This window comes from Bos mutus, chromosome 16 (assembly GCF_027580195.1).
Source record: "Bos mutus isolate GX-2022 chromosome 16, NWIPB_WYAK_1.1, whole genome shotgun sequence".
Taxonomy (NCBI): Eukaryota; Metazoa; Chordata; class Mammalia; order Artiodactyla; family Bovidae; genus Bos; species Bos mutus.
Genome location: NC_091632.1, coordinates 5,261,894 through 5,289,103, shown reverse-complemented (window position 1 = coordinate 5,289,103; position 27,210 = coordinate 5,261,894). Strand labels below are relative to the sequence as shown.

The 27,210-nt window shown below is 58.9% G+C and overlaps 1 protein-coding gene across 2 annotated transcripts; it reads left to right on the top strand.

Annotated features, from left to right (window-relative positions):
• Positions 1-5,048: 5,048 nt before the first annotated feature.
• CSRP1 (cysteine and glycine rich protein 1) lies at positions 5,049-26,608 on the top strand. Of its 2 annotated transcripts, none has more exons than XM_005900276.3 (6): positions 5,049-5,282; positions 17,025-17,137; positions 21,144-21,312; positions 22,139-22,268; positions 25,073-25,166; positions 25,554-26,608. In XM_005900276.3, the coding sequence occupies exons 2-6, from the start codon at positions 17,026-17,028 to the stop codon at positions 25,628-25,630; spliced, it is 582 nt and encodes a 193-aa protein (XP_005900338.1). In that variant the 5' UTR covers positions 5,049-5,282; position 17,025; the 3' UTR covers positions 25,631-26,608. The 2 variants fall into 2 exon arrangements, with proteins under 2 accessions (XP_005900338.1, XP_070240724.1); XM_070384623.1 differs by lacking the exon at positions 5,049-5,282 and adding an exon at positions 7,457-7,475.
• The last annotated feature ends 602 nt before the right edge of the window (positions 26,609-27,210 follow it).

Below are 27,210 nucleotides of genomic sequence, written 5' to 3'. Positions count from 1 at the left end.
TCCCCATGTGCACAGAAAGAGGGTGCGGTCTGTGTCCACTTCCCCTGAAGCTGGCTCAGGCTCCATGACCCCAGCAGAGCTCAGGGAGGTCCTGCTCTGCACCTCCTGAGGCTGGTTTGCAAAAGACCAGGCACTCCCTCCTGGCACGCTTGCCCTCGCGGCCTAGCCCAGGGAGCTTGCTCGTGGGGTTCCCGCTAAGAGTCCCAGCCACCAGCCGCCGCCAGCCCTGTGGGCAAGGAAGTCCTGTGATAACTCTGGTCGGCCGTCATCACTAGACAACTCTGGTCGTCTCCGTGACAACTGTCTTGCATCACTCGTGTGGTCTGAGCAGGAACTATCCTGCTGAACCCATAACCCCAGAAAAATGGAGTGAGGAACGTGGAGAGAAAGATGAGTGTCTGCTGTGGGTCTAAGCCACTGGGCTTGGGGCGGCTCCTTTTGCAGCCGTGGGTAGGCGGGAGTCCGTCGTTTCCACATGGCCCTGCGCGTCCCTCCTGAGACCCTGCTGTTCTGCACTGTCTGCCTTGCACCCACCCGTCCGGGGAAGCCGGGCTTGGCACACCGCGGGCGCTGCTGGGAGGATGGGGCTCCTGGGCCTAACAAGCTTGCACTACTCCAAAGGCCTTCTCTCCCACCAAGGGCCCCGGGCTTTGGGTTTCTCTGCTAGGAACCCAGGGTGTCTCAAGTGAGAGTCGTAAGAATTTAAGTATCAAACGATCCCGGTGAAAAAAGGATGAAGGTCGCTGAGACCCCGAGGCCCCTGAGGGTGTGATTCACAAGCCCACCAGAAGGGGGCAGCCGTGCTCACAGTTCTTGTGCAAATGGAAACTTTTCGGTGCTGGAGTTTCTAAAACATAAAATACCTCAATAGAAAAGAAGTAAAGCCGAGCACACCTCCAGGCAAGGCGCATGTGAGTTACAAAGGAGACGGAGCCTGCCTTTGCGGCTGTCCGACAGCCGAGTAAACGCTCTCTTTGGATCGTCTGATCGTTTCTTCCGCCTGAGCCTCACTGATCAACCCTGATGGATCAGAGGCCGTGGAGCTCTTGCCTAAAACCGCTCACTCCTCTGCTGGCTGGCCAGGCGACCAGAGATGCTTGGAGGGTCTTGGACAGGAGAACGGAAAAAAGTATTAGAGAGGGAACCAGAGGGGCTAGGAGCAGAGGAGGCAGGAGGGGGCCCTCCAGGCCTCACTGCTCCCCCGCTGCCATCCGGCCCCCTCTCCTCTCTGCGCCCCCATTCACCGCCCACAGCGGCCGTGAGCCCCGCCCCTGGGTGAGCGCAGGAGGGGAAGTGGCCTCACGTGGCCTTGGGATGGGGGCGGGAAAGGAGAAGAGGTCACTTAAAAGTCATTCTTCGAGTTTCATAACATCCCCGAGCAGCAAACCGGGGCCTCTTGAGTCCCCTTCCAAGCTCCCTGGAATATTCGTGTGGTTCACGGTTTAAGGGGCTTGAAGAAGGAAACACATTTCCCCGTCAAAGCCCCTGTAGGGCCCTTGTTTCTCTCCAGGTGGATGTGCCTCCATCTTGCTTCCAAACATTTTCTGCTCCTGACATTTACACGTGAACTTTCCTGCCCTTTCTTTTGCGTTCTGGCCGTCAGGCTCATTTCTCTTGCAGATCCCACGGGCTCTGGGATTCGTCCTCAGGAAACATGAAGACAGCGACAGGTCAGGAATGTGGGCCCATCCGTCCGCCCGGTGCCACAGCCTCAGCACTGCAGAGCCGGGTCCAGGTGGATCCAGGGAGATCCCGGCAGATCCAGGCAGATTCAGGTGGATCTGGGGAGATCCAGGGCTGGGAAGGACCTTAGAGCCGCCCCTAAGCCCCACACAGGGCCCGTCACAGCCCAGGGTCCTCAGAGGCCCACAGGACATACTTTCCAAGAGACGATTTCTCTTATCATAAATCATTCTCAACAACATCTTTTAATTAAACACAGGTGTTTGTGAAAGAGAATGCAAATTTTAAACAATTTTTTACCGTAAAACTGAAGACCTCAGGGCCCTGGGGTGGCCGATCCCGCCCACGTTCTGGGCACTCAGGATGGGCACATCCCTCTGTGCTGGCAGGACCACCAGGTGGGAGCCTTTGATGGCTCAGAGCTGGTCCCAGCCTTCACCTCACACACGAGGAAAACCACGGCCTGGATCACAGCCACATGGTCAGTGAGCTGATCAATGCCCACGGTCACTTACATGCCAAAGAGGGGGTGAATATAGTCCCACAACCTTCAGGCCCTGGGGAGCCCAGTGGGGGAGCCACTGGAAAGGGCCCGGAGGGCACTGTTGCAGTCAGTGGTGACATCAGTCACTCCCAGTTTTATTGGGTTGTGACTGACACACAGCTCAGGGTTAGGTTAAGGCGTGCAGCACCGCAGTCTGACATACACATCCTGAAATGACGATCACAATGGCTTGGTGAGCCTCCCTCACCTCATACAGATACTGCATTGAAGAAATGTAAAGAACATTTTCCTTGTGATGAGAACTCTTAGGGTTTACCTTAACGACTTTCGTATGCACCATGCAAGAGTGTTAATCGCTGTGCTGCACATCCATCCCTGACCTGTTATCTTATCACCGGAAGTTTGTACCATCTGATTGCCTTCATCCAATTCTCCCTGCCTCTTGTAAGCACAAATCTGGTCTCAGTTTTTTTAATTAATATTCATGTATTTATTTAGGCTGTGTCAGGTCTTCATTTATGGCAAACGAGATCTTTAGTTGCAACATGCTAACTCTTAGCTGCGGCATGTGGGGTCTAGTTCCCCAACCAAGGATTGAACCTAGGACCTCAGCAGTGAGGCCTAGGAGACCTGACCACTAGACCGCCAGGGAAGTCCCAATGTCATTATTTTAAATCCTTGATGACGGAGCTGAGACTCACAATACAGGTTCAGCCCAGGCTCCTTCGGAGCGTCAGAGCCCTGGTCATCCGCAGGCCTTGCTCTCTCAGGTCCCTCTTGGCCGTGAAGTGGCTGTGCCTGCCCTGGGCTTGTGGTCATCACATTCATCTGCGTCTGTCCTCCTCGACCCCTCGCTCCCCGTGTGCCCGGGCAGCTCCCGGCAGACGCTCGGCCCTGCGAGGATTCACTTTCTCACTGACCCTGTGGTCTCCCCCCAGAGAAGGGTTAAATGCGGTGGGTTACTGCCCAGCCTGGGGCCGTCCTGCTGCCTCAGCTCTCTGTGAACCAGCATCGCTCCCCGCTCTCAGCAGCCATCCCAGGGGCAGGACTCGGCACACATCACCCCCCATTTACGAGGCTCTGCCAGAGCCTGCAGGAGAATCCAGGTGTGCTGGCCTTTCCCCAGACCTGCCCTAAGGCCGCTTCCCAGCACAGGTTGACTGTCCTCACTGGGGAAGTCCTCCAGCAGCTTCCCCACCCAGGCAGGACAAACCAGACCAAAGAAGGAAACGCCCTTCTGTAAAATCCTGCGAGACTCCAAAGCTGCGCTCCTCGGGATGGGGGAGCTGAAGGGAGGCAGGATGCTCCCGAGAGACAGGCGCGTCTGGGCAGCGGGCCCACAGGCTCTGATGCCTCTGCTCTGCAGGGCAACACGCCTGTTGCATTGCACGCTCGGTGTGGGGTGACCAGCAGTCTCCCTGGGTTTTTCTCCTACATCGAGGTTGGGTCATATGAGAAGGGCCCAATCTGCAAGAAATCCTGGTGGGGATTTCTTGGGAGGGCCCTGTTTGTACAGAGGGCCCGGCCCAGGGAAAGATGTTCTTAGGGTAGAAAGTAAGAAAAGCTTAGACAAATATTTCATTTTCTGGACTGTAAGATTCCTGACTTAATTCCTGGGAGAGTTGATTCAGCCGCCTGGGGCTTTAAAGGACGGAGGTGAGTATTGAGGCTCTGACACCTGTCCAGGCTGGAAGACACAGCATCTGTATCTCCAGGTGACCTGGGGGAGGGGCCTGCCCCCAGTGCACCGCCCTGAGCAGAGGAGGCATCCTTTTCCAGAGACGATGCCGCCAAGAGGGCAGCAGGGAGGGGCACACGACGCCCACCCAGTGGACACAGCACAGTGCAGTGGGCACCCAAGATCAGTGTGCCACATGCCTGCTCAGGCTGCAGTCTGTGCCAGCTGTGCCATCCAGCCTGGAGAATCAGATGGCATTCCCTTTCAACTTAGAAACGCAGTGAATGAGCTACAAAAACTACAAACACAAAGAAAGCGCTTTGTCTTTGGAGGCGCCCCAGGTCCCGGGCACACTACTGTCTCAGAATTCCATGACCCTCTGAGTCCAGACCCACAAGCCTAAAGGGCAGTGAGCCTTGGCAGCCAGAGGCTGGCAGGACCATCTGGGAGGGGATGGCACCTTCCTTGAAAGCCTGGTGCTCTCTGCTCCCCACCAGGGTCCTCCCTGCCAGGAGCCTGGGTGTTCCTTCCCTGTCCAGGCCACTGGGTTTCTGGGCTGTTCCTGCACCCAGGAAAGAGCTGTGCGCCTCTGAGATGCCGCAGCAGAACCCCTGGGTGGCCCACTCACTGGCAGCTACCCCAGGGCAGCTTTCCAAGGCCCGAAAAAAAGCCCAGCGTCACCCCCACTTCTCAGAGCTGCTGTTTGGGGGGCGGAGGGGGCTCCTCGACTGGGGAAGGCCAAGGGGACAGAGCTGTTGGAGGCAGGGTGATCCTCACTGAAGGGCACTGCTGAAGGCTTGCTAAGCCTATAGGATCTCCCCTGCCCGCCACAACCCCACTTCCCTGTGGATTATACTCCTTTCACAGACTGGGACCGAGGCCTAGGGGTGGGCCGTCCAAGCCTGGGGACCAGCGGGTATGCGGAAGGGGCGGGATCAGACCTGGGAGGGGGAATGGTGCCCTAACCGGGGCGCGGCACCCCCTCCCCGTGTCCCTGACTTCCTGCTACCAGGACACCAAACACGACAACCCCCCTTCTCCTGCGGCACACGTTTATCTGGGCTCTTGGATCGTGGATCACGGATCACGTGTGTCTCCACCCTCGTCCGGGGGCCGGGACCGCTGAGAAGTTCCGGGCATAGTGAGCCGCTGCTTCCCCTGCGGCGGGGCGCACAGAGGGTCCCCGGAGCTCAGCCGGCGCGGCCCGGACCTGGGGGCGGCCCTGCGCCGTGACATCAGCCCGGGGCGGTGACATCGGCGCCGGCCTGGTGCGGTGTGCAAAGCCTGTGGGTTGGCGCGGCCCGGACACGCCCTCCCCCAGCGGAACAAAACTGCGCGCGGGCCGGCGCGCCCAGCCTCGTTTCCAGAGCCCGCCCTCTCGCCTGCCCGCCGCCTGCCACGCTCGGCCGCTGCCAGGTGAGTGCACCCCGGGCTCGGACGCCCGGCCCGCGCGCCGCCGAGCACCCAGTCCCATACCCGCCGGAGCGCCTGCCCGCGAGCTCAGGGCGCCCCTGGCCTTCCAGCCCCGCCGCCGCCTCCAGGGATGCTACAGGGAGGGTCGCAAGAAAAAGGGGCGCAGGGTGGGCGCGGGCGGAGGAGAGGGGTGAAGTGGCCGCGGTTCTCTTTCCAGTTAGCGCAGGGCCCCTTTCGGGTCCCTCCCCCGGCGGGTCCCGCGGTGGGACAATGGGCGATTCTGCGCTTACTGACGCTCCTTGTGCGGCGGGGGATGAGGGCATCCGTGCCACCCCTCCTGCCCGGGGGAACGTGCAGCGGGCGGGGCCCGCCTGGCACAGCTGTGCCCGGAGCGCGGGTGCGAGTTTCCCCTTTTGCGAAGGGCTAGATGAAGGTCGCCCCGCCGCCTTCACCCCTGACGCCCCGGGACTTGGCGCGGCGCGGGGACCGCCACCGAAGCCTGGAGGAAGCCAGTGTTTGCAGCCTTAGTCCCGAAGGCCGGGGGCAGTAAGGGGCGCTGTGAGCATACTTGAAGCAAGTTGCAACCCGTTACCCAACAAGCAGCGTGCAGGCAGGCGCGTCCTCGGCGCTCACAGCTGCCGAGTATGCTGCAAACGCTCGTCCCTTCCCGCCGTTTGTGATCTGATCGAGACCCCGGGCTAGACGGTAGCGGGAGTGGGTTCCGCCCCTTCCTGAAGGCCTGGGCCCCGCCCCTGCTCCTGGTCGTGGACGGGTGTGCAGCCCCTCCCAGCTGGGGGGACTTGGCCTGGGGGTCCTGTCGCAGTAGCTCCTGGAGGCCCGCGGGGCTCTGGTGGAAGCGGGGCCTCAACTTGTAGAGGTGATGCCGAGGCAGACTGACCCGGATACTCTGCCGGCCTGGACGCGGGGCTCTGCTTCTCTGGCCGCGGTCCTGGGAGGGCGGGGCCGGTTGTCTTCGCCCCCAGCCTTCCTGCCTCCCAGAAGCTGGAGAGGCGAGAGGAGCTGGCCGCCCCCTGTCATCTCAGAGAGCCCCTGGGATCCGGGCACTCCCTGGGGGTCGTGTTCCCTGCCGCCACTTACTGTCAGCCCCTGAGGGTCAAGGTGGGCTCAGGCTCGGGACCCCGGCCACCTTTTTCCAGAGAGACTGTCCTTGTGGCTGGATCCAAGCCTGCACTGCTGGCCGTCTCCCAGGGAAGGACCCGGTCCTGCAGGGAGGAAATCCAGGGCGGAGGAGGCGGACAAGGACAAGGAAGGAGGTTTACTCCGGAGAGGGTGTGCTTGGAGGGGGAGGGGCAGCTCTGGCCCTTTAAGGGGTCTGGGGGTCGCTGGGAAGAAACCGTTGGCACAGGTCTGCAGGCCACACTCCCACCCCTGGGCCACCCAGCGCCTGCCCTCCTGGCCCAGGTGTCCCTTCTCTCACAGCAGACCTCTCTGCCTTGTGGTCCTGGCAGGGCCTTCCTGGCCGGGAGTGTAGTGTTGGCACCTGGTTGGCAGGCAGTAGACATTTGGTGAGTGAACAGGTAGACGTGGGCTCATAGCTGAGCTGCCCTGCTGGGCACGCGTGACCCTTGCAAACCCGTGCTGGCCCGGCGCGCCTGTGTGGCACGGAGGCCCAGGTCAGGTTTTCATTAACCGTGGGCCTCCTGGTAGAAGGCAGACTGGGGAGGCTTCTTTGAGAGGCTGCTGGAGCTGAAGTTTCTGTAAGCCGGCTTCTTGTGAGGTTGGGTTGGAGAGGACGGGGGAGTCGTGCATTGGATATATTGAGGCACCGAGGAGAATAAAGGTCGCCACTTGCCACCCTCGGACGTGTCGGCAAATAAGGAAAGAGTCACGACCCTGGGCAGGAGAGCTGGCCTTTCCCGAGAGAACAGCTGGCTGACGTCTGTGCTCCCCAGCCCGGGACTGGCCTGTGTCTTTCACCGACTCGCCTGGGGCAGCCTGTGAGGTGGGGCGGAAGCGGGGGCTCAGAGGTGACCAGTGACTCACTCAGGGTCAAGGCTGCTATTGAGACCCAGGCAGACACCTTCCAGGCCTGCACCCAGCCTCCCGGTCACTCTGCCTTTCCTGTCTCTGATCAGCTCTCCAGGGACAGATCCGCCACTCCTGAGACAGACGTGCTTTACAAAGAGCTTTACAGCAGCTTACACACTGCTTAAGGGAGGACACGGCTCTGCTAGTGTGAGTGTGGAAGGAGTCGGGTTAGAACTTGCCACCACTGGGTCCTCTACGGTGTGGGGAGAGGGGAGGGCCTCCCGGAAGTTGGGGCCTGGGTCCCGGGGATGCGCTCTCACCAAGTCTGATGCGTGTTTGGATTTCAGTGTCAGGTTGGCAAGAAAGAGAAGCAGCCTGGAAAAGAGCCTTCCAGAGGAGAAGCCAGGGGCAGAGCTGGGTTGGGGCGGGCAGGGGTGGGTGCCTGCAGACCCAGTGGTCAGGGATTTGCTGGGGGCAGGGAGGGGGGAGGCGCCCACAGACCCAGTGGTCAGGAATTTCTGCGGTGACGCTGGGCTTGCACTACGCAGCTCCCCAGGAATTCGTCTGACGTCATCACCGAGTGATTCCATGTATGGTAAAGAGTGTAAATACGGAGGCAGTTAGCTTTTCTGCGGCTTCCTAGGGCCGGAGACAGCGTCTGACTCCTACGCGAGAGGAGCAGACCCCCCTCTGCGGTGCTGCCTTTCTGCAGGGCCCGCGGGGCTGCCTGACTTGTCAGCTGCAAGCAGCCTGTTTTACACAGGCTAAGGGCTCATGTGCTTTGTTTTTGCTTTTAAAAATTTAATCCAGGAAAATAATTCAGACCTTTTCAGCATGGGTAACCAACTGTTACTAAATTGACATCACTTTATCTGTTGGTTAATCTATGGGACCTTGTTATAATATCAGGCTTCCTGTAACAGTTTAAAAATGCTTAAATCCTAGCCCGCTGTTTCTACCTTTGTTGACCTTCAGATTCTGAACCCTGTGGGGAGTGCCCGGCTGGTAAAAGCATGATGGGCGCAGTCACCGCCCCACAAGGGCCTCAGGGCCTGGGCTTGAAGAGAGAACTTAGAGCGGAGAGACAGGGAGCAGGGTGACACGGGGTTGGAGCACTGTGGGGTCCGCACAGGAGTGCTGGCGGGCTGAGTTGCCTGCAGAGTTCCAGAAACTGTGTGACGCTGAGGCCAGGCCTGCACCCCATGTCGGTCCTTGCGCCCCAGCAGTGACTGACCACATCTTTCAGGGCAGGACCATTTCCCGGACTCTGTTTCTCCAGGCACCCCTCTTTCCTTGGCTGCCCTCCGGTGTGGGGGCGGGGAAAGGCTTGAGCAGCAGGTTGGAAAGGATGACAGCTCCCGTGTGCACCTGGCCAGGTACCACCCAGCCTGGCCAGGCCTCGCCCAGCCCACCACCCGGCCCGGCGAGCCCTTCCTGGCCAGATTGTTTGGAGGGGACCTGCCCTCTGGGCCCAGGAGTTGCCCTCTGTCCCTGGGGAGCAGGAGGCTTTGGAACAGAGAAGTTTGGGATTTTCCACTGGGGACAAAGACACGGCAGGGAATGCCATCAGGTCACTGATCTGAGGAGGGGAGACCTTCCCGCAGACGCTGGCGGACAAGCCGGTTTCTTAGACTTGAACTGTGAGCGCCCTGGGCATCACCTCGGCCTGATGTTCGCACACTGCTGGCGGAACGTGAGCGTCTGTCCTCCGCAGCCCCGAGCCTGGCCGGGTCTCTGCTCCCAGGACAGAGGAGCCGCGAGCCAGTCTTCATGCTGCAGCTGGACGAGGCTGGGGGCAGCGGGCCGACCCGGGCGCTGGTCGGAAGAATCCAGTCCCGGGCTTCTAGCTTCTGGCAGCCCTGAAGGCCTTGACATTTCAGGGGAATAGCTGTCCGGGTGTTTCCAGCCATCCCACAGGAGATGAAGCCCACTGCTCAGTGGGAACTGTAGACACAGTGAAGTGGACAAACCAAACCCCCCCGGGGGGTCAGGGCTGGTGTGACCACAGGGTCGGCACCCAGAGCAGACATGGCCTGGGGCAAGGACAGCGCACGTCCAGCCCGGGGGTGCCTCAGGAGCGCGACCCACGGCGCGCCAGGCCTTGGGCCGCTGCTCTCATTTCCCCCCGACCCTCAGAATGAGACTCGGAGTCAGCGGATGGCCTGACCTAGGGAGGAGCACACAAGCGCAGAAGGGAGCCTGACCTTTCGGCTGGGAAGAAATGGGTCCAGATCCCCTTTCCTGAACTCTGCACTGCCTGGACCCCTCCCCGCTTCCTCCCCTCCTGTGGGCGCGGGGGGCGGGGGGGCTCTGCCCCCAGGCCTGAGGAGGCAGCTGAGAGGGAGCCAGGCGTCCCTGTTGAACTCCAGATGGTCTGGGAAGTAGGTTTCCTTTTAAGGCATTCGGGCTCCGTCAGCTGGACTCAGGCTGGCAGGAGGGAGTGGGTGGAGCAGGAACCTCCCTGGTGAAAGGAGGTGGCCAGGCCCCCAGCTGAGCCCCCTCAACCCATAGATTCCCGAGGGGTCCTCACGAGGGCGGGGGGCGCCCATGGCCTGGGTCAGTGCTCTTTGCCCCAGGGTGCTGAGCCCTGTCTGTCCCCTGGGTTCCTGAAGGGGACCTCCCCACAGTTTGGGGGTCCCTGGCTGGGAGGCAGCCGAGCAGTTTCCCACCTCGGGTTCCCGGGCCCTGCTGGACGTGGGCCTCCCGAGGGAGGAGGGCTTTTGTGTCGGGAACAAACCACAGCTGGGAACAGCTCCCCACCGCGTGGTCAGGGAACCTCCCCCCTCAGGGGTGTCCCAGGGCTGGAGGACGAAGCCTGTGGGCTCAGGGGCAGGACAAGGCGAGGCGGGAGCCCTTGGGTCCCCATGTCCCCAAGCCCTGTCCACTAAGCGCAGAGGGCCAGCACGGGGCTGGGTGGCCACCTCACCGCAGCCCTGACTGCAGGCCTCCCCGCCCCATGTCCTCATCCATGCCATGGGCAGGTCCCCGCCTCCGGGTGGCCAGGAATGGTGGATGGTGCTTGCAGACTGCCCGGCACACAGTGGGTCTGCAGGCTTGGGACAGGCTGTCTGCTGAATGCTGAGGGCTGGGGTTCAGGGGTCACGTCCCGGCACCCGTCAAGAGGCAGGAGGGAACCCATATGTCTCTCTGGGAACCGGCTCATCCCCCAGGACTCCCTGCTCTGCTCGTGGCTGTGCCTGCACCACCCCTCAGGGGGCTGGAGTCACTGAGTGACTTTTGGGTCCAGCTCTGCCCTGAGCACCTCCTGGGGGTCACTTGAGGGAGCGGGGTCTGCCTGATTCAAATGGGGTTCTGCAGCAAGGAAGGGTCGGGAGGCGGCTGGAGGTTAGGCCGACTGTAGTGACCACACTACACCACCTAACTGTCCGTCATGGAGATGGTTTTGCAGCCCTGCCACAGGGGGCCGGAGGAACAGTGGGGCCTCAGGGACCGGCCCTGGCGCTATGGGAGCTGAGCCCCGAGCCGGGAACCTTGGCAGTCAGCTTAGGTCCAGTGCCCTGGATGAAAATTGGGCTGATTCCCAAGGAGAAGGGGGCTGTTGAGGGTCAGTGAACCTCAGTGGTGAGAAGAGGCCTGGAGAGGCGGGGAGGTCAGGGTTTGGGGTGAGTGGGTGGAGTGGGGTACAGAGCTCCTCCCCATTCTGGGGTTCAGGATGAGATTCCTTAGTGATCAGAGAAGATTATGGTTCCAGCAACAAAATGGACAGTCAGGAAAAAGAGCATGTTGGAGAGAAAAGGTGATGAGTTCAGGTGGCTGGTGTTGAAATCGAGGTGCTTCCCTGAAACTGGGTGTGTGAGCCTGGACTCAGGGCAGAGGTCAAGGTCAGTGGAAGTGCTCGGCGGGGTGACCACAAGAGCAGTGGCGCCAGAGGAACCCCAACCCTCGGGACGGGGAGACAGAGCAGAGGCCGTGGACAGTGAGCATCCCAGCTCCCTGCACCCCTCACCCACAGGAGCCTGCTCTCGGCCCGCACACCCCCGTGAGCATACTGCGGGCCTTGGGCTGCAGCTCTGAGCGTTAGCGGGGCGACGTCTCAGACACCTGTGTGAACACCTGTGTGCCAGGCGCACACTCCTGTACACACGCCTGTGTGCCAGGCACACGCAGACTTGAGGGCGTGGCAGTGAACCTGGACCGGGCCTCCTCCTTGAGCCAACACCTGTGTCCCTGTCGGGGAAGAAATCCCCCTGCGCCCTCCTAGCTCCTTCTGACTTGAAAAGAGTTACCTTGACCTGAGACAGATGAACAGGAGCAAATCAAAGCTTAATAACATGTCTACCCAAAAAACCGAGTAACTCCCAAAGGGGCCCAAACCCTCACATTAAATACCATGCTCAGCTAGAGACAAAAGAGGAAGCTGGGGCAATGGTTTGGGACTTCAGAGGCGAGAAGCCAGTTGACATGGAGAAGGAAAGCAAATGTTTGGAAACCAGTGTTTGCTGGGCCGGGCAGAGATAAGGGGCCACAGAGTGGACTGGTCTCCTGGCCCTGCCTGCTTTCCCCACCACACCCGGCCTGTGTTCTTCACAGAGATCTCTGGAAACTGCAGTACTGCGGAACTGGCCCTCTGTCAAAATTCTTTTAGGCATTTGAGGGAAGATTGACGTTTCTTCCTGAGTTTTTTGGGCCTTGATTGTTTTCAGCTTGAAATAATCCACATAGCAAAGAGACATTTCGGGGGCAAGCTTCCTCCCTGAACTGCATCTGATGGGAAGCCCCTGGTGGAAGGGACCATGCCCCCTGCCCCTGCCCAGACTCCAGCTGCCGGCACCACCCCGGGTGCCCATACCCGAGTTCCCATGGAGGGTACTCCTCCCTGGCCCCCCACTGTTTCCCAGCACCCCAGTCCTGCCATGGAGTCCCTCCTCCGTACACTTCTGTCCAAAGAGCTGGAAGGGTCGCCATCCCTGATCCTGGGCTCTGACCCTGCAGCCCTGGGTCTCTGAACTCACCCTGTGTCAGGCACTAAGCCATGCCTCCCTGATTCCCCAGAAGTAACCTGTGATGTAGCTTCTGCTTTTGTCCCCATTTTAAGATGCAGAAACGAAGGTTTGCAAAGGCTAGCTCCCTTGCCCAAGGAACACACAGCAGTGAGTGGCAGGGTCAGGAAAGGACTAAACCCACCTGGCCTCAGGACCCCAGCTCAGAACCAACCTCAAGCTTCTCAACTTGTCCCAGGCTACTGCCTTCAGAGTCAGCTGGGTGCTTGTTAAATATTCCTGTTCTGGTGCCCCATCCTCAGAGGTCATGATTCATTGGGCTGGGGGTGGTACTGGAAAACTGGATTTTGCAAATGCTTCCCCCTCTCCCCACCTAATGAGCTCTAAAGCTTCAGTCCTGCCCTCTGTGTCTGACTCCTGCTTTTTCAAAAAAATTGAGGTTTTTTTGGGGAGGGGTGAAATTCCTGGGGGGTTAAGACTTGACACGTTCAATACAAGGGTATAGGTCCGATCCCTGGTCAGGGAAGAAAGATCCTGCAAGCCCTGTGATGTGGCTAAAGAAAAAAATTTTTGGTGAGCTAAATCTTACATACAAAAGAGCATATAAAACCTACATGCGAGGACTTATAGAGCTTATGGAGAAGCTCTATACAGTCAGCAAAAACGAGACCAGGAGCTGACTGTGGCTCAGATCATGAACTCCTTATTGCCAAATTCAGACTCAAATGGAAGAAAGTAGGAAAAAACACTAGACCATTCAGGTATGACCTAAATCAAATCCCTTACAATTATACAGTGGAAGTGAGAAATAGATTCAAGGGATTAGATCTGATAGAGTGCCTGAAGAACTATGGACAGAGGTTTGGATCAAGACCATCCCCAAGAAAAAGAAAAAAATTGGCTGACTGAGGAGCCCTTACAAATAGCTGAGAAGAGAATCGAAAGGCAAAGGAGAAAAGAAAAGATACACCCATTTGAATGCAGAGTTCCAAAGAATAGCAAGGCGTGGTAAGAAAGCCTTTCTTAGTGATCAATGCAAAGTAATAGAGGAAAACAATAGAATGGGAAAGACTAGAGATCTCTTGAAGAAAATTAGAGATACCAAGGGAACATTTCATGCAAAGATGGTCTCAATAAAGGACAGAAATGGTATGGACCTAACAGAAGCAGAAGATATTAAGAAGAGGTGGCAAGAATACACAGGAGAACTGTACAAAAAGATATTCACGACCCAGATAATCACAATGGCGTGATCACTCACCTAGAGCCAGACATCCTGGAATGGGAAGTAAAGTGGGCCTTAGGAAGCATCACTAGGAACAAAGCTAGTGGAGGTGATGGAATTCCAGTTGAACTATTTCAAATCCTGAAAGATGATGCTGTGAAAGTGCTGCACTCAATATGCCAGCAAATGTGGGAAACTCAGCAGTGGCCACAGGACTGGAAAAGGTCAGTTCTCATTCCAATCACAAAGAAAGGCAATGCCAAAGAATGCTCAAACTACCGCACAATTGCACTCATCTCACATGCTAGCAAAGTAATGCTCAAAATTCTCCAAGCCAGGCTTCAACAATATGTGAACCGTGAACTTCCTGATGTTCAAGCTGGATTTAGAGAAGGCAGAGGAACCAGAGATCAAATTGCCAACATCTGCTGGATCATCGAAAAAGCAAGAGAGTTCCAGGAAAACATCTACTTCTGTTGCAGGAAGGGGGACCCCTTCCAGGGCCCGAAACTGGGCTCCTGTCTAACACTCAGAAATGAATTGTCTGAGGAGACACATGTGCTGACAAAGCAAGAGATTTTATTGGGAAAGGGCAGCCGGGTGGAGAGCAGGAGGGTAAGGGAACCCAGGAGAACTGCTCTGCTGCGTGGCTCGCAGTCTTGGGGTTTATGGTGATGGGATTAGTTTCCAGGTGGTCTTTGGCCAATCACTCTAATTCAGAGTCTTTCCTGGTGGTGCACGCATCGCTCAGCCAAGATGGATGTTAGCGAGAGGGATTCTGGGAAGTGGATGGACACGCGGTGTCTCCTTTCAACGTTTCCCTAACTCTTCCGGTTGGTGGCAGCTTATTAGTTCCCTATTCCTTATCAGGATCTCCTGTCATAACACAACTCATGCAAATGGTTACTATGGTGCCTGGCCAGGGTGGGTGGTTTCAGTCAGCGTGCTTCCCCTAACACTTCTGCTTTATTGACTATACCAAAGCCTTTGACTGTGTGGATCACAATAAACTGTGGAAAATTCTTTAAAGAGATGGGAATACCAGACCATCTGACCTGCCTCTTGAGAAACCTATATGCAGGTCGGGAAGCAACAGTTAGAACTGGACATGGAACAACAGACTGGTTCCAAATAGGAAAAGGAGTACGTCAAGGCTGTATATTGTCACCCTGCTTATTTAACTTATATGCAGAGTACATCATGAGAAACACTGGGCTGGAAGAAGCACAAGCTGGAATCAAGATTGCCAGGAGAAATACCAATAACCTCAGATATGCAGATGACGCCACCCTTATGGTAGAAAGTGAAGAAGAACTAAAGAGCCTCTTGATGAAAGTGAAAGGGGAGACTGAAAAAGTTGGCTTAAAACTCAACGTTCAGACAATGAAAATCATGGTATCCGGTCCCATCACTTCACGGCAAATAGATGGAGAAACAATGGAAACAGTGAGAGACTTTCTTTTCTTGGGCTCCAAAATCACTGCAGATGGTGATTGCAGCCATGGAATTAAAAGATGCTTGCTCCTTGGAAGAAAAGCTATGACCAACCTAGACAGCATATTAAAAAGCAGACAATACTTTGCTGACAAAGGCCCGTCTAGTCAAAGCTATGGTTTTTCTAGTAGTCACGTATGGATGTGAGAGCTGGACTATAAAGAAAGCTGAGCACTGAAGAATTGATGCTTTTGAACTGTGATGTTGGAGAAGACTCTTGAGGGCCTCTTGGACTGCAAAGAGATCCAACCAGTCCATTCTAAAGGAAATCCATCCTGAATATTCATTGGAAGGACTGATGCTGAAGTGGAAACTCCAATACTTTGGCCACCTGATGTGAAGAGCTGACTCATTGGAAAAGACCCTGGGAAAGATTGAAGGCGGGAGGAGAAGGGGACAACAGAGGATGTGATGGTTGGATGGCATCACTGACTCAATGGACATGAGTCTGAGCAAGCTCCAGGAGTTGATGATGGACAGGGAAGCCTGGCATGCTGCAGTCCATGGGGTCGCAAAAAGTCAGACAGGACTGAGTGACTGAACTAAACTGGTGTCTTACCTGGTGGTCCAGTGGCTAAGATTTCTCACTCCCAATGCAGAGGCCCAGGTTCGATGCCTGGTTGGGGAACTTGATCCTGCATACTGCAACCAAGACATGGTGTAGCCAAATAAATAAATAGTTTTTGTTATAGACCTATATGCATAGTGCAGAGTACATCATGAGAAACGCTGGGCTGGAAGAAGCACAAGCTGGAATCAAGATTGCCAGGAGAAATATCAATAACCTCAGATATGCAGATGATACCACCCTTATGGCAGAAAGTGAAGAGGAACTAAAAAGCCTCTTGAGGAAAGTGAAAGAGGAGAGTGAAAAAGTTGGCTTAAAGCTCAACATTCAGAAAACTAAGATCATGGCATCTGGTCCCATCACTTCATGGGAATTAGATGGGGAAACAGTGGAAACAGTGTCAGACTTTATTTTTCTGGGCTCCAAAATCACTGCAGATGGTGACGGCAGCCATGGAATTAAAAGATGCTTACTGCTTGGAAGGAAAGTTATGACCAACTTAGATAGCATATTAAAAAGCAGAGACATTATTTTGCCAACAAAGGTCTGTCTAGTCAAGGCTATGGTTTTTCCAGTGGTCATGTATGGATGTGAGAGTTGGACTGTGAAGAAAGCTGAGCACTGAAGAATTGATGCTTTTGAACTGTGGTGTTGGAGAAGACTCTTGAGAGTCCCTTGGACTGCAAGGAGATCCAACCAGTCCATTCTGAAGGACATCAGTCCTGGGTGTTCTTTGGAAGGACTGATGCTAAAGCTCAAACTCCAATACTTTGGCCACCTCATGTGAAGAGCTGACTCATTGGAAAAGACTCTGATGCTGGGAGGGATTGGGGGCAGGAGGAGATGGGGACGACAGAGGATGGGATGGCTGGATGGCATCACTGACTGGATGTACTTGAGTCTGAGTGAACTCCGGGAGTTGGTGATGGACAGGGAGGCCTTGCATGCTGCGATTCATGGGGTTGCAAAGAGTTGGACACGACTGAGCGACTGAACTGAACTGATTTGCGTAGTTTGAAGAATAATTACAACAGGAGGCCCCATGTGATGACCCCTGGCGGACCCCTTTTTCTGTCTTCGAGGTGCCAAATCTAAGACAGTCGTCTCTGATACTCCCTTGTCTTTATCACTCTCTCACACATGTGTAATTCCCTTGACTGTGAGTTTTGCCTGTTTGAGACCCGACACAGATAGTTTGTGTTTTATGAGTTCTAGCTTACCTGTTTCTTTTGCTGTGAGATTTGTCTGCCTGGATGCACACAGCAAAGGCTTTATTGTTGTTTCTACGACAGCCTGAGTCTTGTGGGAGTTTATGTCCTAGAGGGCTGGCGGGTGGAGAGGGGAGGGTCGCTGAAAATACAGTGGCTGCGCAGCAGTTCCCTGTGGGCTCCAGGGTGGGAAGCCCCCAGGTTGCCTGCTGGGGAGGCCTCTGCCCCAGGCCCTGTCCTGGGCCATCCAGGTATCCACCTCCCTGGAAAGTTCATTCCCTTCTCTGTGTCCACTTGCAGGATGCCGAACTGGGGAGGAGGCAAGAAGTGTGGGGTGTGCCAGAAGACGGTGTACTTTGCTGAAGAGGTCCAGTGCGAAGGCAGCAGCTTCCACAAGTCCTGCTTCCTGTGCTGTGAGTGCCCGCCCAGGCCGGCTGTCGCCATGGGGATGACCGGCCTGTCGGGCCCTGGGGGACGGTCCTTGGGAGGGACGGTTGTAAACAGCCTGACATTTGGCAGGAGCACAGCGGGGGCGGGGAGGCGCTTCAGGGCCCCTGTGTTCCTCAGAAGCTGTTTCTAAGGCGGAGGCGGGGGCTGTGGGGGGCTGGCCCGAGGAGCTGGAGGGGGTGGACGCACCAGGGCCTGAGAGCCAAGCCGGAAAGACCCTGCGGGGAAAACTTCCCACTCACTTTGTCTTCCCTCTCTCCCTACCACAATCCTGGCACTTAAGAGCAAGACACTTTTAGCCCAGGGTTTCACCAACCCCTGGACCCAGATTACCCTTTGTTAAAAGGCCACAGAAATCACAGATGCAGAGGATACACTAGTGGGGGGATAGCAAGACGGGGAGAGGATTAAAAGGTACAGACTGTTACATGTGAGATAAAAAAGCTACGAGGATGTATTGCAGAGCACAGGGAGCACAGCAGCACTTAAAATAGTCACAGGTGAGCGACTTTAGAAAAGGTGAGTCTTGGTGTCGGACAGCTGACACTTCATAACACAGTGTGTCAACAACAACTATTGTTCAGGTGCCCAGTCGTGTCCGACTCCACGTGACCCCATGGACCCCTAGCACGCCAGGCCCCCCTGTCCTTCACCATCTCCCGAAGTTTGCCTGAGTTCACGTCCTTGGGCAATGGACATAGACATGTCAGCTATCCCTCAAAGATAAATTCACCAGCAGCAGCCTCGTGGGCAGCCGTGTCTGGGGAGGGGCTGGGCTCCCCTGGCATCTCTGGGTGGGAGGCCTCTCCCCTCAGCCCCCACCTCCGCCCGACAGTCCGCGTGAGGGGATGTTGATGTCGTCCCGACGGCTGGGAGGAGACGGGCCCCGTTCACTGCCTGGTGGGCAGGCGCCTGGGCGCCTGGGGTGCTGGGTGCGGCTGGGGCCCAGGTGTCCTGAGCACCGGGCCCTGGAGGCGGGGGGATGTCCGCAGGCTCCTGACTGATGGGCTCAGAGCTGAGGGGCTTAGAGGAGGTGACCTGTTTCCCCTGAGCCCAGGCAGTGGCGCTGGGTGGGCAGGAGCGTGGCGGCCAAGCCCCGAGCCTTCAGAACCAGAGGGTCAGAGTCCAGATGTGAATTCCCTTTCTGTTCTCTGGATGCTGAGGGCCAGGTGCCTCCTTCTCTCTCTGCATTTTCTCAACATTACAGGGGAGAAAACAACACCTACTTCTTGGGGCAGGGCTGCGGGAACTGAGAGGAAGGGGTCAGAAAACAAAAGGAGCAATTGGAGCAGTTGTGAATGTTCAGTCAATGATAGCTGCTCCCTGACATGCACACATACGCACACAGACACACACACACACACACATGCACACGCACACACACACACACATGCACACGCGCACACATCCACACAGACACACACGTGTGCACACACAGACATGCACCCACCCACCCGTGCACATGCGCACACAGACATGCACACTTGCACATATATGTCCACACACATGCGCGTGCTCACACACACACGACACAGAGGATCCCCAGCAAGAAGACTGGGACTTGGGGTGGCCCCAGCCCGTTGGGGAGGTCTGGGAACGGGGCCCTGCACCCCCCAGCGTGGCTTCACTGCTTCCGGAGCCCGTTCTCCCGAGCGGGACACAGATCCCCCGGGGCCACCTGCCCTGAAGGAGCACCGGCTCCCACCGGCTGTGGTTGGGCCAGCCAGAAGCCACCTCCAGAGCAGGCAGCATGCGTCCCACGCCTGCCGAGGCTGACCGAGAGCTGTGCCGGCCGCGGGTGGGCAGCGAGCTTGGGCAGAGCCTTTGACATCCGGCCCAGAGGAGGCCGACAGCCGTGTGGTGTCATCAGCAGCTCATTGCGCTCAGGAATTTTCAGGCCATTGATTTTCCTCAGAGGGCATAAGAGGGCTTGCTGCTGGCCAGGGAGAGGGGCCAGACTGCTGGCTCCAAGGACCCCTCTCCACCTCACATGTGGCTTTGATCACCAATGGCAGCTGCCGGGGAGGAGTGGCCGCCAGCTGGGCAGTCAGGGAAGCCAGGGGCGCGGGGCTGGGGGGATGGGATGGACCCTGGGCTGGGCTTGCAGCGTGCACCCCAGTGTCCGAGAAGTGGCAAACAGTCCCCAGCCTGGGTGGGGGGCCTTGGCTCTGTGGGCATCGGCCCTGAGGCTGCGTCGTCCCTGAGCTGTGACAGCCCTGTCCTGGGGTCAGCCCATGGGAAGGCAGAGCTGGTCTGGCCTCGCCTCAGGGTGCTCACAGCCCCACCCACAGCGGCACCCCCTTGCCTGTAGGCGCCAGGCTGCGGGGACATTGGGAGGCGCCAGCTGCACCCCCAGGTCCCTGCAGGGAAGGTCGCCCAAGGAGACCTCAGCCCCCGGGCTGCTCTGTCTCACTCACAGCCTCCTGTCTAGTCTTAGGAATTTCCAGGTCACTCTGGGTCTTACGGGAAGCAGTTCCAGGCCGACTCCCGGCTTCCCACCCTAGAAGGGAATGCTGGAGCCCTGGGCCTGCTGTGCCTGCTTCCTCCAGGCCGGAGCCAAGCCCTGGGGAGGCGGCGGGGTGGCCCATATTTGGTTGCCCGCGTGCTGGAAGAACATGGGGATCTCACAAGCAGGACCAGAGGGTCCTTATTTAGTCTGAAGTCTCCAACCTGGCCCAGGGGTGGGGGTGGGGGCAGAGAGCTGGCCTTTAAAGGCGAGGGAAAGGCTGGGAATTCCCTACAGATCCAGTGGTTAGGACTCGATGCTTTCACTGCCAAGGGCCACGTTCAGCCCCTGCCCAGGGAACTAAGATCCCGAGAGCCACACGGTGGAGGTGGGGGTGGGGGGAGGAATCTATCTCAAGGCAAAGGAACTGGCAAGGGGCATGGAGGTAAGCTGAGTGCTCCTCGAGAGGAGGAGAGGCTGGCTGCTCCCAGGGTCCCTCTTCAGAAGGACGTGTTTGAGAATGTGGTCCCGGTGGGCACACTGCCTCCCCCATCTTAGGGCCTTCGTGGAACCCGACTGTTATCCTAGGCCCAAACCTACATCAATGGGACTTGAGTCTCTGGAGAGAAGCACTCGGGGCTGGACGCTGATGGTCTTCTGGGGCCTGGCCCTCAGGGTGCTGACTCTCTCACACTGTTGGGGCAGCCAGCGCTCACGGTGACCTGCTGTGCACAGAGCACTGCGCTGAGCACTTCCCCAGCGAGGCCTCATTCAGTTCTCAGCCATCTTTCGGGGGCACCGTTGTCATGTGCTGGTGGGGACACGGGGCTGGGAAGGCGTGTAGCCTGGCCAGGACGCTCCCTGGACGTGGGCTAGCCTGGGCTCCGTGCGACCCTGGGCTCCACACTGTCTCACTCTGGGTCACGGGGCCGCTCTGAGGCCCACAGGAGGCTGCGGGAGTTCTGCAGGCCTTCCAGTGTACCCCATTCCAATCCCCCTTTGCCCCGAGTCAAGGAATTCTCCCAGCATCTGACCTGCGGCCAAGTGATTTCCGACTAGAAACTTCAGATCCTGTTGTCGTGATGAGCACAGCCTGTATCTCATTTCCAAGCCGTTCACGCTGGGTGTTGACCTTCCCCCGGGAGCGTCTCTGCCCTGCCCCCGCACCCATGAGCGTCCCTTCTGAATTGAATAGCAGGAAGCAGGACGACCTTGCCCTTCTTGCTTCTCCTCTTGTGTAGGGACCCACGGTGTCTGTCGAGGGCAGTGAGGCCCGGCACACCCCCTGGGGGCCCCATGAACTTGGGAAGCTCTCAGGGTGCGGGGGGGCGAGGAAGCCCACCCAGCTCCAGGAGAGGCACTGGGCCAGCATCCGTAGGCCCTCCTCCCCTCCCAGTTCCCTGGCCACCCCAACCCCATTGCCAGGCCCCTGGCTCCTGGGAGGTCAGGACGTTGCGTGTGCAGCATCCCAGGGAGCTTCGGCAGTGGGGGCTGGCCGTGACCCACTGCCCGCCCCCCCCCTGCAGTGGTCTGCAAGAAGAACCTGGACAGCACCACTGTGGCCGTGCACGGCGAGGAGATCTACTGCAAGTCCTGCTACGGCAAGAAGTATGGGCCCAAGGGCTACGGCTACGGGCAGGGCGCGGGCACCCTGAGCATGGACAAGGGGGAGTCGCTCGGCATCAGACATGAGGAGTGAGTACCCCCGCCCAGAGCAGAGGTCCTCCTGTGCGTCAGGCCCCGTCAGAGCAGCAGCGCAGAGGGGCCGGAGCAGCCAGGCCCCTCTCCGTGCGGAGCCGTGGCCGCATTTCCATGCACTGGGAGGAGCCCCGAGAACTGCTGGGCCCCTCTCCTCTGTCCACAGATGAGAAAACCCAGCCAGTATCAGTGACTTGAAGGTGCCCCACAGCCACTGAGGGTCTGAGCCGGACCACCTCGCAGCCTGGCTTGCCGGGTGTTGGTTCCCTTCCTGGAAACGGGCGTCACTAGGCCCCCAGCACCCCCTGATCTCTGACATGCTGTGAGCTGGGTGTTGGCTGTCAGCCCGCCGGCCCCTTGGCCCTGGGGGATGGTCGCAGGTGACAGTGACTTTCCACACCAAGGCTGTCACCCCGTGGGAGCGACCTGTCAGCTGATTTCTCCTGGGAAGACTCTAGTAATAGACGCGCTGAAGGAACAGGGGGCAGAGGGGGCCAGTTCTTAGCAGACAAGCTGTCAGTGACTCCGGCATTATAACTGGGGCTGAGGGGAGTCTGACGTCTCGGGGAAGGAATACTACAGGCCCCTGGTGGGTCACCCATGGGCGGAGGTGACCCTCGGGCCCTTCGTGGGTCCCCCATTGGCGAAAGTGACCCTTGGGCCCTGGGTGCGTCCCCCATCAGCAGAGCCAACTCTGCAGCCCTGGCAGCTACAGCCGTGCGGCGGGCTGGGCTGGGTGCCTGCGGCTGGCGCCCTCCAGGCCTGTCCCCTCCACCTTGTCGCTCCCTGCACGTCCCTTCACCGCATGCTTTTCCCTGAGCAGGGCCCCCGGCCACAGGCCCACCACCAACCCCAACACGTCCAAGTTCGCCCAGAAGGTCGGGGGCTCCGAGCGCTGCCCGCGGTGCAGCCAGGCCGTCTATGCAGCCGAGAAGGTGATTGGCGCTGGGAAGGTAAGGCCGGGCATGCTGGGGGTAGGGAGGGGTGGCACACATGTTCCTGAACCGTGCATTCCGGGGCTTTGAAGTGTGCTCCCACTGCTCAGGGAAGCCTGCGCCCTTGATGTAGCTTCCCCTTCATTTCAGAGCCCACCACGAAAGGGGTCCCTTTGTCTGTGAGGCTGCCTGTCCCCTGTGCCTCCCAGTCTCCAGGGAGCTGAATCCCCCATCATAGCAGCCTCATCATTGGTGCACAGAGGAGGCTGAGTGCCGAAGAACTGATGTTTTCAAATCGTGCTGGAGAAGACTCTTGAGAGTCCCTTGGACTGCAAGGAGATCCAATCAGTCCATCCTAAAGGAAATCAGTTCTGAATATTCTTTGGAAGGACTGATGCTGAAGCTGAAGCTCCAATACTTTGGCCACCTGATGTGAAGAGCCGACTCACTGGAAGAGACCCTGATGCTGGGGAAGATTGAAGGCGGGAGGAGAAGGGGACAACAGAGGATGAGATGGTTGGATGGCATCATGAGTTTGAGCCAACTCTGGAAGATACTGAAGGACAGGGAAGCCTGGCATGCTGCAGCCCAGGGGGTCACAAAGGGGCAGAAGTACCTGACTGACTGAACAACAGCAAACACGCTTCCTAGGGAGCTTCTGATCGATCCATGTCTCCAGAGTCAGGGTCTGCTGAGCTCTAAGGGTACACGCACACCAGCCCTGAAAAGAATGTGCATCGTTGTGTGGGGGTCACATCTCTGTCTGGGAAGAAGATCCATAGCATTCATCACATTTTCAAAAGGATTTGTGATACAGAAATGTTAAGAACCAGCCCAAATCCACAGAAACCCACTCATGTGCCCCCAGGGCAGAGTTATCCAAGGTTCAGGCCCGTCAGAGCCTCCTAGGAGGCAAACTTGGTCTGGCTGTCTTGCCTGCCCCCATTGCAATATTCCAGTAGTAGACCCCACCCCCAGTCACCAAAGTGCAATGGGACCCTCCCTCGGAGAGGCTGCAGGGACAGGTGGCCCTCAGATGAGCTGTCAGAGGGCCGCAGGAGAGGCTTCTTCAGGAGGGCCCCGGAGATGGTGCTGGGCATTCACGCAGATGTGGCCAGGGTGACGCCGCGGGGCCTGGAGCCTGTCTGCAGCCTCTCTGGACCCGAGTCTTGGCCTCTGGGGCTTCTCAGCCTTGAGCAGCAGCTGGGCACGTGGACAGGGGACAACACACAGGACGGGTCTAGACCAAGCTTGGTCCCCGACTAGCCCTCAGGCCCGCTGGGGAGGGAGTTGCACCTGTGTTACAGGTGAAAGCCCAGGTTTGCCCACTCCTAGGAGTTGGCCGCCACTGCTGGTGCCTCCTCTTGGGGCCATGTTACGCCTTGAAGCTTGTTTCCACCTCTGTCCATTGGGAGAGGTTTGTAAACCCAGCAGGATGACCTCCATTTGCTTGTTGTGAAGCCTAGGCTAATGGATCCCCTCCTGAGCCTCAGCCCCGCATCTGAAGCAGCACACGCAGCAGGCCCGCCAGGCAAGCTGGCTTTAAAGCTGAACGGAGCCGGTGCGGGGAGCCCAGTGCAGTGCAGTGCCCAGGCTGTGGCGACACCAGTCAGCTACCATCACCGTCATTGCTTTTGTGGGTTCTTGTGAGGTTGAAGTGAAGATCCTTGCTGTTCACTAAATGATATGAAAACAGGAGATGTGATTAAGTTGGTGTTTCTTCTGCTGTGTCTCACTATGAGAATAGGGAATCACCAAAAAATACCTAGGCATCAGCATTTCAATTCCCCCTCGGGGTCTTAGAGTGAGGGCCCCTCGCTCCCTTCCGGAGGAGGGGTTCCCTTTCGAGCAGAGGTGGCAGGAGACCAGCGTCCGTGCCCCGGGGAGGGCTGAGAAGCAGGAAGACTTTAGGTGCTGACCCCACCAGCGGGGCCCGACTGTGTCTGCAGGGACAGTGGCGGTGGTCAGTCCTCCATCTGCCTGGAGACTGGGGGGCAGCCTGGGCTTCCCCGAGGACGAGCTGAGGCAGGGGTGCCCTCAGCACGGACACCGAGGCCCCTAGAGCCCTGGGCAGGAGCCAACACGCGTGGGCCTGGCTGCCAGGAAGCCCAGGGCCTGCCATTTCCTTCCCATCTCCAGCTCAGAAAGGGCAGCTGTGCAAGGGAGCCCCCTTGGCCTTAAAAGGCTGTGTTTCATTTCATCCCGTCTGCCACCACTGGCCTCTGGCTTTCCCGGTTGTGCAGAGCTGTCAGCTGGGAGCTGGCAGCTGACCTGGGGTCTGGCTGGCCCCCACGGGGTGCAGACCCGGGCCGGCTTCCCCTGAGGGGCTGTTGGCTGTGTGGCTTCCGAGCACCTCATTGGAGCAGCGGAGCTTCTGTGGCCCCTGGCCTTCTCCCGGAGCTCCGTGGACCCTTTCTCCTTCCAGGGTGCCAGGCACCGCCTCTGTACCTGGCCCCTGCCCGGCTGCAGCCTCCCGCTGCAGTGAGGGCCCTCGAGAACTCCAGGGGCCTGCTGACCACAAAAGCCGGCCCTGCGGCCAGGCCCCAGCGTGCATGTCACGTCCCCTGTGAGAAGTGAGGGGGCCACTGGCCTGGAACCACGGCCAGGATGGGTCCGAGCCCACACCCACACCAGGGGTCCCGGTCAGGAGTTGGGACAGAGCTGGGGGGCCCCGCCTGCCCTTCGTGGGGCAGCTGTGGCACTGGCCCCCAGCACCTCCTCCGGGAGGTGGGGGAGGCTGGGCAGACCCCACAGGTGTCTTCATCACACCTCCAAGGGGATGGGCTGGGGCAGCAGAGTTAATTCTTTCCTTCCCTCCCCAGTCCTGGCATAAGTCCTGCTTCCGATGTGCCAAGTGCGGCAAAGGCCTCGAGTCCACCACCCTGGCCGACAAGGATGGCGAGATTTACTGCAAAGGTGAGCGGCCTCCCCTCGATGCCCTCCCTTCCTGGAGGGCTGGGCAGTCAGGCCCGTACGTGACGGCCAGTTCCAGCCTTGGAGTCCATTCCCGAGTGTCTTCTGAGGCCTCTGTGTGCAGCTCAGAAGGAGCCCCGGTGGGGGTGGTGGGAACGGTCAGTAGCCGGAGGGCGGGGCCGGGTGGGGCGGGGCCTGGGCGCCGGGGATCTGACCCTCTGACCGCAGATGGCTCTTCTCCTAGGATTTCAGAGGCAGGGGCATAGCCAGGATGCTCCTCACTATCGGCGTTGATGCTGTGGGGGCTCTGCTGTGTGCCTCACTGCCCCAGAGGCTCCGGCAGGTGCTGGGGCAGGAGTGGGGGTCCTCACCCCTCTCTTCTCTCTGCAGGATGCTACGCAAAGAACTTCGGGCCCAAGGGCTTCGGCTTTGGGCAGGGGGCTGGGGCTCTGGTTCACTCTGAGTGAGCCCCCCGCACCCACGCCCCGCTGCCCACGCCATGCTTCTCATCACCCCCAGCGACCTCGAGATTGCCAGGCTCCCTCCCTCCCTCAGCTAAGGACTAACCCAGGGCGTCTGGCTCCCTTTGGTTTGGGCGTCTGCTGGAGGCCCCCCTCCCAGGCGCCCCCCCACCCCGCCTGGCCAGCCGTGTCACCAGCTGGGCCTCTGGCTCTGGGTGTCCCCCCACCTCTCCCCTCCCCTGCCCTCCCCTCCCCACAGACTCCCGCCCTTAGAGGCTGAGTATCCATCGTCGGGGGCCCTGCGGGGGCGGGCCGTGCTCCTCATGGGTGGCCTCCTAGTTCCCTCAGAGCAGGCCCAGGGCGTCCCCACCCAGGAGTCACGGGGGACGTGCAGACAGGCCCGAATGGAGGGGCTACTTGCCCTGGCCTATTGCCTTCGAGGCTGTGGGCCACGGTGCCCCCCAGCTCGGGGCGGGGGCGGGGGGGGCGCAAGCCAGGCCCTAGGGCCCCAGTACAGGACGTGGTCTGGCCTCCCCGGGCTCGAGCTCCCGTGTGGCAGGGCCCTGATGAAACACCCCTGAACTTATGGCCGCCCAAACCTGAGGGCGTCTCTGCCCAGCCTGGGTCCCGAGGCTGTGGGGGATGGGCGTGGGGGTGCTGCGCCTCCAGCGCAGCCCAGCCCCGGAATCGTCCTCAGCATGACCGGCTTGACCCTGAGGGAGGGAGGCGCATGCAGCTTGCCTTCACCTGGATACCCGCCCCAGCCCACCTGGGCCCCACCCTTTTCCTGGGACCCTCCCCCTCTGGCCACACCACCCATCCCTTCCAGGCCCCAGGTCCAGAGCAGCAGGAGGACGGGGCGGGCCAGGCCCGCTGACCCCAGAGACGGAGGGTGATGCCACGTGGCGCTGCCTGGACCCAGGGCTGCAGCGCGGGCTGTGCTCAAACTGACCTGCACCCCGTCAATAAAGCTGTCAGAAAGGAGCCCGGCACCTGTCCTGCCCTCAGGGTGGGGGTGCTGGTGTCCTGCTCTGGGGATGGGGGGACCGGTGTCCTGCTCTGGGGGTAGGAGCTGGTGTCCTCCTCTGGGGGGGACTTGATGGGAGCAGCCAGGTTGGCAGGAGGCCTGGGGAGGGAAAGTGTCTGCTTCCTCCCCAGTGTCCGTTCTAACTGAACCCAGGCATGGGGTCCAGCCAGCCTGATCCTACTGCCCCATCTGGGCATGAGAGCTGTGAGCTTGCTGGAAGGGGCAGTGGAGTGGGGGAGGGATGGGGGCTTTCCAGGGGCAGCAGCACCCTCCTGGGGGCTCCGCCTCCCAGAGGCCACTCCCCCAGATTCCAGCGTGTGACTGTGTGAGTGGGGGGGGCAGCATTCAGCCCCCAAGGTCAGCACCTCTCACGCGCAGAGTTCCTTCCCTCTAGCCCCAGAGTCTAGACTCTCGTCCAGGGCCGTAGTGCTGGCCGGGGCTGAGGGGTGCAGAGGCCGGGCACTCATCCCTCTTCCGAGGGAGAACTAGGAAGGGAGAAACAGGGACAAGAGTCTGAAACGGAGCGGGGCCGACGCCTCTGGACCACAAAGCCAGAGAC